The 12,395-nt window shown below is 36.6% G+C and overlaps 1 protein-coding gene across 1 annotated transcript in view; it reads right to left on the bottom strand.

The window, feature by feature from the left end:
* LOC104356765 (ABI family member 3 binding protein) overlaps positions 1 to 12,395 on the bottom strand; it is a 167,546-nt gene that overhangs the window by 112,823 nt on the left and 42,328 nt on the right. Inside the window, exons 5-6 of the mRNA XM_042788519.1 lie at positions 5,546 to 5,727; positions 2,398 to 2,459 (exon numbers count right to left, since the gene is read on the bottom strand). Coding sequence (XP_042644453.1) covers positions 2,398 to 2,459; positions 5,546 to 5,727 — 244 coding nt within the window. The remainder of the gene's footprint in view (positions 1 to 2,397; positions 2,460 to 5,545; positions 5,728 to 12,395) is intronic.

Genomic DNA, 12,395 nt, shown 5'->3' with positions numbered 1-12,395 from the left:
TTTGGCTGGAAAAATCAAGGAGGACCCTACCTTTCAGACTGACATTGTGAAATTACAGGAACCTAATCAGACAGAAAGGAAATAAACTTCTACTCCGTTCTCCCCACCCTACCACCACTCACTGTGTATGAAAGGAAAAAGAATGACCATCTCTAGAACTCTCCTTTTCTTTCCCTCTCTCATTAGTTCTAGCACACACAGCCCCAGGAGCTTAGTCAAACTTAAAGGATGAGCCTGCCAAAAGAAACACAAGCTGATATGTGACCAGTGTTGAAAGGGCAGAATGACTAGATGGATCGGCAATGTTGCTTTAATAAACAGCCTTTAAAAATGCCTCCTTACAGAGAAGAGTTAGGGCCATGCTTATATAAGCCAGTTGTGGCTTTGGATCAAAATAAGGCACAAACAAAGCTTGGTTTAAATAACATTATGGCTTTGCACTGATGATGTGATTGCACCACTGAAACATATCCCACCTAATACCTTGGAAACTGAAGTAATAATGTAAACTTAAGAGCTGGACACTATCTGCTTCCCAGCCTTAGTCTTACGTTTTTTTGCACCACTAAAGTGAGAACGATAAGAGAATTTTTAGAATAATCTACGGAATGTTTTCATGATATTTCTGCGGAGGGTGATAAAGCAGTACTGCTCTGGAGCTAAGCCCTGTGAAGCTGACTAAAAGGACTAGATGCTGGCTCCAGTCCTCCTTTCATGCTTAAGCTGTGCAAATGTTTGGAAAAATGTTTTAGCTCACTTTCTCAGGACTTCTCTTGCATAAATAGAATCCCTACTTCCACAGAAGCAGCATAACAGAGTCAGGGTCCTGGCACACAGGGTTAGCTAAGAGAAATAAAGGAACTCAGCTCACACTCCATATGCCAGAATGAATTACCTGGTCTTGGGCTGTCATGTGTAACTTTAAAGATGCTCATGGGACAAATGGGAAGAACAGTAAAGTTGATTTCATCAACAACATAATGAGATGAGCACTGTCCTGGATATCTAATCAACTGGCTTCATATTACTCACAGATAAAACTTTTTCTCTTGAATGTGAGACATGACTGTGTTTCTGATAACCTAAGCATTATACTGCTCTAACTCCGTATGTAATGCTATAATTAAAGTATTGCTGTCCTAGTTATTCCTACAAGAAAATGTATGTAATGGACTGTGGCTTGATTCCTGAAGGAATTCCAGGTCTGATAATTACAGACTGTTTACAATATTGTCCAATATGAAGAATGAACAATGAGAAACCATACATGACCATTTCCTACTATGAAAACACTTGGAAAATCAAAGACGGAAAAGAATTGTGAAGAACACATTGTTCCCTTCTAATAATCGTCACTCATGAGTCAGCCCTCTAAAATGCCTAAAGTAACAAGGGTTTCTACAACTTTTTTTTAGGAAGTTATACCATAGTCAACCTCAGGGATAGTACCTTAAAAGCAAAGCAAAACACACAAAAAAACCCCCAGAAGACTAGCTGCTGAAACTTGCACTTTGATGAAAAAATAAGGAAAGGAAATAAGAAGAAACCAATTTAATCTCATAGTGGATGAATTAATGCTCCAAAGTTATTAATAAAATGTATATTTTTCACTGTATTATAATTACTCTACTAACAGATTCAATCTACTGATCCTTCATTTCTGCTTCAGCTGTTGGAAGCAAAAAGTATCTGTGTATGTGAATCTACAAACATATGAAATCCACCCATGTTTGCTTAATAGCTGTTATGGCAAATACCAGATGAGAAAACAAAGGAAGAAATTAATAAATATTGAGATCTATTAATTTACTTACAGAAAGGCTTTGATGAAACAGTTAAAAATTCTATCTTGACACCTGCAAGGACTTAAGGAATTGCCTAGTGACCTTGGTAAGCAAATTAAATTGCCGTTTCAGCTTCCTGTGGTTCTGCAAACACTTGCCTCACAGATGAGAACTATCAGTGAATTCAATGGGATGAGTAATGATTTTAGAAGACCTGAGTATACAAAATATTAGTCTATAAAATAATATCACTACCTTATCACAAAATGAACTGACCACCACAAATATCACGGGTTAACACCCTGACTATTACAAAGGGATAAGCAAATTTTAATGTTTAGAATCTGCATGGGAAACGATCAGCTTCATCTTTGTTAAACTGATATCAGTATATGTAATCATCTCAGCTATAGTTTTCAATCACTTCATCAATCCACACATATAAACACTTCTCCATACAGTTATCTAGATTTAGATTTAACAGATATTTTTTTTTTTTTTTGATATTGGCAATTTGTGGCCATAATGTCTTTCTTACTTTACTCTAACAGAGAAGCAAAAATTTGACCATATAAAATCCAAATCTGGTATAAAAAATAAGACTTTTGCATACCTGTGTTTGGGAATTAGGTACCAACTTGTACATATTCTGGAGTTGTCCGTTTACTTTTTTATCTGATTTGACAGAAAGATACATAAATACACATAGTTACTTTTTGTTTTGTCCAAAGCAAAGCAAAACAAGTTTATTCACCTTTTTCAATAGCTAAGTTTGGTGGCTTAATTACAAGGTATAAAAACACACCATGTAAGAGTTTTGTTTGATCCTGTTTCTCCAGATTAATTAATTCATTTGCAAAGCCTTCTCTTTACATTTTGACAGAGAAGTAATGAAACACATTTCATTTCATGTATCAGGTAAGAGAGCTGAAGTGGTCTTTGGGACATACTATGGAGAAGTCAGAGGTGCCCAAGAGCATTCTTTAATAACATTACTATAACCACAACAATAATATGCAAGGAAGAAACTTGAAAGAGGAATTTCTGTACCCCATCTGTTGGGCTGGTATAAGGTCTGCATAAAAGCAAAATGTTTTAAGGTCTCCAATAGTTAGTATTTCTTTTAAGTACACTCTTCTAAAAGAAATACACATTTAGCACTGGCAATACAGAGCAAGCACATCACTTCTCTTTTGGTCTGACTTGTTTTCCTTTATCTCAACATATGAATAAAGTTAATCCATGCATTTAATCTCTGAATTTTTTCTCTTACGTTTTTCCTCTTAGTTTCTTAGTACTAGAAGCTTCTTCTGATGCAGCTGTTAAGTATAGAGAAGAAACAGTCCCTCCCAGCACCTCTTACACTCTAGCACAATTCTTCAAACTGTCTACATCTTCCACCTTTACATTTTCCTGCTCCCTTTGCACCAATAGGCATGTAAACAAGAGTCAAGCTAATCGTTATCATATTTCTTCACAATTCCATCCAAAACAGAGAAGCAATAGAAAAAAATTCAACTATAAAGAAATATCAATTGAGAGGCATTTAAATTGACATGCTATCCTGAAAAAAATCTTTCAAAGTGCTTGATACTTCTTGGGAACAGGACCTACTATTGGCCTAAAGACAAGGGAAAACTGACAAAAGTTTCACACTGACTTCATGAGAAAATCATGTTAAGATGGTCAGAAATAATCTACTTTCATCTCTTTTGATAAATTTTGGTTAAATAAATTTTGAACATCTGCCATGCCTTTTATGTCTTCCTCAAATCATGAATTAAAACCAGATTCTCTTTTCAATCCCTCCCAACATGTCTAGCATATAAAAAAAATTTGGCTTGTGGATTCAACAAATACAAACAGGAATGCAACAGGAATTTAGGTTTATAGTAATTTATATATTCTTCAGTGATGAAACAAAATTTACAGTGAAGGATGTTTGGTTTAGGTTGAGATGCTTCTTAATATATGAAAAGACCTTGGGTTGCTACAAGCCAGTTAAAAAAGGAAAAAAGTGTCCATTTGTGCTCACTGGTAAAATCCTATGCAGACAGATGGCTACACATTTGCTGACCAGAATGTCTATAGCAAGCTCCCTGGATTTAGTTGCTGCAGAAGCATCCACCAAATACACAAGACTACATTCTAGGAGAAAAAAAGCTCATCTAAATAGAAGATGAACTCTTACATGCATTTTTCAACCAATCTCAACCTGTCTTTGTAACTTAACAAGAATGAGTCTCCCGGCCTATTAAAAACATAAAGTGTCTGCAAGAAACAGCATTTAGAAATACATTATATACAAAGAGCAAATTTGGTGATGCCAGTGGACATTTCCATCAGTCTCGAACACAGTATTAAACTACAGACAGTGTGCATGCTTTGTTCCTATTTTAAGTGCATAAATACATTCCAGCACTCACTCTACAGATGACTTTAAAATGTTTAAAATGTAGGAAAACCAGCCATTTAGTAAGCTCTCTTTAGAGCTGCAAAGCAGAATTTCTTTTTGTGAGGCAGATATGGGAAAAGACTTCCGTCATTCTCCATCTTAAGCTCATGGTATGACAATGGCATTATTCTGGACTGCTGAAATGACTCTACAGGCACTGGGCAGTTATTTCAAAGTTACAGCTTTCTAATTTATGGTGAAGGCCAGCAACGTTCTTTATTAGGCATCATGGGGGCTTTTGCAGCGTTACAAGCCACACTATGGCTCTCTACCTTTATCCTCAAGTATACTGAGCTGTATAACTTGCCTACAGGTTGAAACTAAGGTCCAAATCAAATTTCAGCTGGAAATGTTATATGAATAAGGCTCTCTTATGAGAATTCCCATTCTTCACATTTCGAGTCAAGCTAGAAATACTGAGCATAGGAGTCAGGAGTCTGTAGCATCATCTGACCAACAACATGCTCAGAAATACCTTTACGTAAATGCTTGAGGAAAATAAATTAAATTGGACAAAGTCTGCTATGTCCTCTCTTCCTCTCTTTAAAAGGAGGAAGATTCTGCTGCTACCCATTTCATCTATTGACAGCAATGATTCTTTGAGCAGTACATGTTTTTTCAAGGGTTAACTTGTCACTTTGCCTGCATTGTCTTGGGACTACAAAGAAAAAGTTTAAAATATGACTGACAGAACAGCCAGAGATGCCATATACTGCCTCCATGAAAAGCCAAACAAAAGCATACATGACAGCCTATGCTTCAAACAGACTTTATATAATTCCTTGACTGAAAATTAGCTTCAAATTCCATTTTCCAGCAGAGTCATAAAGGGCTCATTGTGAACCATGCTGGATGGAACACGCCCTGTCTAGTTCTTAACTAGCTTGATTGTAAAAGTAGATATAAAAGCAGATTCAAACAAGGATAATACTTTCCATCAACTCAAATTACTAATGATCTTATTATCCAAGGCCCAAGGAAAAAGCTTGGAATCCAGTCAGAAATATAAACATACATACTCAACACTTTATGTGTATCTAATCACTGTTAGAGTTCTACCAACCTGCAACAGATCTTCTACTATTTGCAATAAGAAGAGAACGCATTTCAGAAGGGTAGATGGCAGTTTTTCAAACACAATCTATTTCTACCTTCACTAATTCCTAAAATAATTTGTTAGAAGCATAAGGGATAGCATTTAAACAATTAGAACCTGATCAGTAGCTTACTCTAAGGAATACTAAAATAGAGGAAAAAATACTGTCAAGCTGAGTAGCCATTTGATTAATTATTATCAAATACTTACTAGACAGAACTATCTTATGATTGAAAGTCTTGCTCCAAATACTATCCTCTATGTTGTCTTTAACTCCAAATTCATAAAGTGTGTTTGGCTTCAGATTGTCCACCACCGTCTCTGTAACTGGGCAAAGCTGAAAAACCCATTTCTTCTCTTTATCCTTTTCTCTGTAGCGAACTGTATAGAACCTGCTCAACCACAAAAAAAAAAAAAAAAAAAAAAAAAAATTCATGAAGAAACTCGCTACAACCATTTTCATTACAACTTACTAAAATAACTCATACCCACCACTGTTCTTGTTCTTTCTGGCCCCTGATGGTTATCAAATACCAGAGAAGCCAGCATATCTTCCCTGAAAATGTAGTGCTAGCCCAGTCATCTCCTAGATACATATATGCTCCCCATCATATAGACCCCAACATTAGTATTATACAAAGAGCAAAAGAAGTCTCCTTATTCACAAGCAACCATGTGTGCATGGCTCTGACCACAAACTCTAAGCTCATTTTGCAGACAGTTCCTGTGATTCTTACGTGTGCCAGAACTAGTCAATTGAAACATGAGTCTATTTGTCAGGAAGCCTCAACCAATTTCTCAAAATCTTCTATATCCGTCCAGGGGAAGGTGTTCCCCTCAAAATTAGTCCAAAAACATTCTCAAGGGAAAACCAGTAACAGTTGACATTTATATAACACATTCCTCATTCAGTGATCACATTATGTATTACCCACATTTCAAACAAGAAAGTAAACCAAGACATTACTTTCAGCAGTTTAAATCAACAATGTGATTAATGCTCAGATTATGAAATTAAAAAACATTTCTACAGAAATTGCCCAATGCAACCAAGCAGCACCACCCTGAACAAGTGTGACTGCAATGTTAACTAGTATAAAACAACGCAGTGTAGATGTTGAGAGTTACGGCACAAGAACTCCGCTGCCTGCTACAGTCTCATTTTCAGTATACATGCTGAGTAACTGCCAGAATCGGATGGGGTTTTCTGATTTGTAAAAACAAATCTCAGAGATATCTGACAATTTTTTAATCCAAGTACTACTGAAAGTTGTTACACATAATGTAAATAAAGCATATCCATTGTCCATATCCACCTCACATTTACATCAGCTGAAAAAGGACGAATTCCATCCAATTGTATTTTTCCATGCTTCTGTAGAGCAAAATAAGGATATGAAACAAACACATCTCTACAATCCCAGGTACATGCTGAAGAATTATTCAGAAGCAAAAAAGAGTAAGAAATGTGGGTTGTGAGATTTAAGCCAGGTATTATATAGGAAAATATATGGAGAGGAAGGAAGGGACCTTAAGAAAACAACCAAAAAAAAAGTTCTTTAATCAACTGAAAAGGTATCAAAGGTCCAAATCAAAATGATGTAATGGACCAAATATAATACTGTCAATGAATAAAACGGCTTTTGCCAAAGTTACAGAAAAGCACTTCCAGAGTAGAGCATATGTGAAATATGACTGTTGAGTAGAGGGAAATTCCTACTCCATTATTAAAACACAACCTAAGGCAAGGCAAGTGCCAATCATGGAAAATATTTGTATTTTTATACACAAAGATACACTCTGTTTACATATCTTATTGCATAACTGTCAAATTTGTTTTCTTGGCAGCAAAAATATAGGTTCTCCTGTTGTAGTTGCTACAATACAGCTAATTCGGGTATTCTACCAGGTTACAAATTTAGTATTTATGTTGGCTCACATAACTCTCTCATTAGTTGTACTACTTTGCGTTAAAAACAAGACGTAGTCTAACTTAACCTTGGAAAGGAAAGAAATATGATAAGTAGTGAATATCCTCTCTCTTCTTATCAATTCCTGGACTACCAAGTAATAATCTGCATTCTTATTTCTGTAGACTGTGATCTACTCAAATTTCATATGTCAAGCAATAGATTTAACTATCAGTTGGACTGACATAGAACATTTCTAACAAAAAATTATTGGCAAGATTAAAATGTGAAAGATTTCTCCTCTTTTTTCCTCTGAATCCCTTCAGACATAGTCACACAGACATTAACAGAAAAGAAAAGCTCACTTGAAACATCTGTCACTATCTTGCAAAGAATGTAACAGTAATAAACAAACCCCATATGCAACATAAATGCACCTTGCTGGACCCCATCTTCTCTTGGTAAGGGATTTAGAATAGGTATAGACAGATCTATGGTCAAAATATGAATCACAGGTAGAAATAGTCACCTTCTTCACAGTTTGTCTGAAAGAGGAAATTTCATTTGTTTTCATCTTCACCCTCACCTTTTCCTATCTGTTTTAGCTGAATGGGGTAGAAATAAACTGATTGTATGTGATGGAAAGAAAACAGTAATTGAACAGTCTAAATTAATAGCTGCATCAGAAATGAGGAGGGAAAAACCCCAACAAAAACTTGTTCATAACGAATACACTTTTAGGTGGCTGCTTCCACTTGCTTCTACCATAGAAAATGTTCTAGTTTTGAATACTCTTTCCACACCTGCAAATTCCTTTTCTCTGACATGGACTAAAATACCAAAACCACTTGAATGTCAAAAAGCATCTTTTGACTAAAGTTCAAGAATATTAAAAAACCTGGCAAGAAGATTTTTATAGTTGTGCCAAACTATGCCATTAGAATTAGAAACATATAGCACAGAAGAAATGTGCTCTCATCTCCTAGATTTCCAAGCCTGTAATAACTTTACCAAGGGTGTAATTATTTCAGTGGAAACTTGCCACAATGAGTACTAAAAACACTGACTGTGATGACAGAATTTCCTCAACCATTTCAATAAAAAGTAACCAAAATGAAGCTCCATTCAACAATTTGCAAGTCATAATTATTTGAGTATTAAAAATATCTGAATTGTAAACAACATGCACTTTTGGGGAAATGCAATCATTTGTTTATAGAGTATGAATTCAGAAATACCAAGTTTTGTCACCAAAGAACAAAAATTCATTGTTAAACCAGAACAACAATCTGTCACATACAGTACAATTTCAGTGCCTGCTTGAGAACAATCTATTGATTAAATTTTGTTTAATTGCTCCCTTTAATTTCTCCTTTTAATTTCTCCCTTTTTCAAGCCTTCCTTTCAGAACAAATACAATATCAAACAATCAACACATATAACTGAAGACACAAGAAAGCAATAAAACCACACCAAGCTGTGTGGTGCAGTCCACAGGCTGGAGGGAAGGGATGCCATCTAGAGGGATGTTGACGGGCTTGAGAGGTGGGCCTGTGCAAACCTCATGAAGTTCAACAAGGCCAAGTGCAAGGTCCTGCACATGGGTCGGGGCAATCCCAGGCACAAATACAGGCTGGGTGAGGAGTGGATTGGGAGCAGCCCTGCGGAGAAGGACTTGGGAGCATCAGTGGATGGAAAACTGACTGCGAGCCAGCAATGTGCACTCACAGCCCAGAAAGCCAACCGTGTCCTGGGCTGCAGCAAGAGCAGTGTGACCAGCAGGTCGAGGGAGGGGATTCTCCCCCTCTACTCCACTCTTGTGAGACCCCACCTGCAGTGCTGGGTCCCCAACATCAGAAGGACATGGACCTGCTCGAGTGGGTCCAGAGGAGGCCACGAAGATGCTCAGGGGGCTGGAGCAGCTCCCCTGTGAGGCCAGGCTGAGAGAGTTGGGGTTGTTCAGCCTGGAGAAGAGAAGGCTCCAGGGAGACCTTATAGCGGCCTGCCAGTGCTCACAGGGGGCTACAGGGAAGACGGGGAGGGACTTTTTATCAAGGGATGTAGTGATAGGACAAGGAGTAATGGTTTTAAGCTGAAAGAGGGTAGATTTAGATTAGCTATAAGGAAGAAATTCTTTCCTGTGAGAGTGGTGAGGCACGGGCACAGGGTGCCCAGAGAAGCTGTGGCTGCCCCCTCCCTGGAAGGGTTCAAGCCCAGGTTGGATGAGACTTTATGTATTATAATTTAATTATTAAAAAATAAACTAGTTCTGGGCTTTTTTTAAACTCTGCAATACAAGGCAGTAAAACCTTTTCTTTCTCAGCTTAGAGCTAGCCTTTTCATTACACAAGAAATCAAAATATGATGACCATTTTAAAGAAGCAGCCCACAGGGTTACTCCTTGTGACATTAAGGAAATCTCATTTGCTGCTAAGAGAAGGAAAATTCGAGGATGGATAGGCAAAACATTAAGTTTTCATATATCAGTATGAATGATACTGTCTTGCCAAGAATTCTAGTGCTATTTTTCCAATTGTTAACCAAATCTCTTTTCAGCCAGATGCCCAGAAAATGCTTGCACAGTCAAATACTTGGGCACAAACAATTGGATACTGGAAATCTTGTAAGACAGATGGTTTTATGAGATTTCCAGATTAGGTCAGTTTGTATAAATATCATGGGTTTATTTGGAACCAGATCCAAACCAAAACTCCAAACAATTTAATCATGACTATTTTAGTCACACATAACACTAAACAAACAATTAAGCCTTGGAGATATAAGAACATTCCTGCTCTGTGGTTTTGTACTGCCATAGATAAAAGATTATAAAACTTACTTCAGTTTTGTGCATAGGAATGGAATTAGACTTTTAAAAGAAAAGACTATTACCATACACATATATTTATTTATGTGTTTATAGTTAGACTTCATTAGAAGCACATCATCCATTTAGTGTTAGAAGGTAATAAAATAAATGATTTAAACTGCAAATTTTCAGATACTGTTTCACAAATCAGCACATGAAGTTGATTATCTTGTTTCCTTTTTATTGCCAAGTTTGCTTTAAAGTAACAGACACTGACATATATTAAAAGATAGAAAGAATTATATCGCTGATAGCTACCAGTTAAGTTTGCAAAGCACTGTCTAATTTAGTTTTTACTTTTACATGATCACTAACAATTCACTTTTTTCACTTATATTTTTTAGTAAAACAACTAAAATGAATTGAAGACTTAGAGGTCCTGAAGAATGAGAGGCTGACCACCAACAAATCCGTCTGTGTTTAAACAAGCTTTTAGCATACACTCCCACAGCAGTAACTCAAACGCATCTGACACTCAAAAAGTTTATTTCCTGCAGTATGTTGTCCTTAAAGAATTCTACTAAGTTTAAAATATATCTTCTATGTCATTTGCAATGTAAAGTCATGAAGTTGACAAATGATTAAGTTGGCAGCTGCAGTGGCACAGGTTTGTAGATAGGCACAAACAGAGAAGCATGCACATATCTTCCTGAATTTAGGGTTTTAAAAACCCTACTTCTATGTGCTGTGCAATATGAAGAGTAAGTATGGATTTGTCTCAGTTTTTTCTCCTCTATTTTTTTTTTTAAATTAAACAGATCAGATACAAATTAAGACACAAAATCTGTATGGTTTGCAAATACAACATTAAAACATTTTTAAATCACAGGCAAACAAATGTAAACAATATAAATGTGAATTTGTCAAAGTTCTTAACTTAGATATATGTAATGAAAAAAATCATACCTTCAGGTTTTAAATTTCTATTTCACATGTATCTGAAAGCATGTTTGTTTTTCTATACAATCCACTTGATACAGTAAAATATAGTATTCCATCTACAAACCCTGTTTTTATTTTGCACAGAAAAAACATTTTCTGGTCCTTCCCCCGACTCACCCTCCTAAAGAACTAAGGGTCAAACTCCACCTTTTTTGACCTTCTGTTCCGTTTTGGAACCTGTGGAGTTGTTCTAACCAAAGGAAAGGCCAACAAGAAGCCTACACAATAGCCTGTACTACCTTTTTCAAACCTAAATGGACAGTAAACATAGCTCCAATATGTTTATTGTGACAGCTCTGTCCACTAGTCGTTGTTTGAACATTGAAAGGCAGAGAGGAAACAAGTCTCTCTACTCTCCTGAAAATATAAAAAGAGGAACTGAACATGACTGTGCAGCAGATTATTATGACTTTGTCATCCTCCCTCATCAACTACCTCAGACTGGTGTCAGAAAATAGAAGATGCTGAGAAAGCTAACTCCACATTGTCGGTGGAACTTTTCTGGTGTTTCGCAGTTTTCATCAGTTACATAAAAGTAATCACTTGAGTTTTTTTGTTTGGGTCTTTTTGTTTTGTTCTGTTCTGCATTCTAGCGCTAAGGCTCTGACCAGAGATGACAGCCACTTCAAGGAGCCTTTAAAATTTGACCTTGCAAAGAACTTTGGTCCACAAAAATGGCAGTGATTATCTTTGCTTTCACAAGGAATCGGGGTTCGGGGTTATATTGCAGGAAACATGTAGCACTCTATTAGCTTATGCCCTTAATCTCTAGAGAGCTAAGCAACCAAAAAACGGTGTGTCAAAAAACGGCATGGGAACCTCTTCTTCATTGGAGTTTCTTAAAAAGCACTTTGTAGGTATAGAAGAACACTATGTGCCCTCAGTAAGCAAGCAGTAATTTCACTGAAACAATAAAAGATACCAGAGCTCTTTGAGAACATGGCACCTCTTATTCAAAACTCATCTGCTCACAAAACCAGATCTTCTAAGGAATATCCCACTGAGGTCAGACTCGCACTAGAGAAAACCTTAGCCAGCAGATCTGTGCTGTTCCATATGGTTTTCATCTGCTGAGTCAGTAACATATTCAACTAACTTATGTTATGCAACATTTGTACAAAAACCTAATGTCCATCCAGAGATGGTAAAATCTGAGGCTGAGAACAGTGACTCCATTTCAGGTCATATAGAGTTACAGATCTAAAACTTGGTGGGATATTAACTGACAGAACTGAGTTAAGAGGTCATAATTGCCACATACTGCCAATGTTAAAGATCAGATGTTAGTCACTATACAACAATCTTGAGGATGATTAACAGTACATTTTAACATGTCACA

The sequence above is a fragment of the Tyto alba genome, unplaced genomic scaffold (genome assembly GCF_018691265.1).
Source record: "Tyto alba isolate M040663 unplaced genomic scaffold, T.alba_DEE_v4.0 Super-Scaffold_14, whole genome shotgun sequence".
Classification (NCBI taxonomy): domain Eukaryota; kingdom Metazoa; phylum Chordata; class Aves; order Strigiformes; family Tytonidae; genus Tyto; species Tyto alba.
This window is presented reverse-complemented; position numbering and strand designations above follow the sequence as displayed.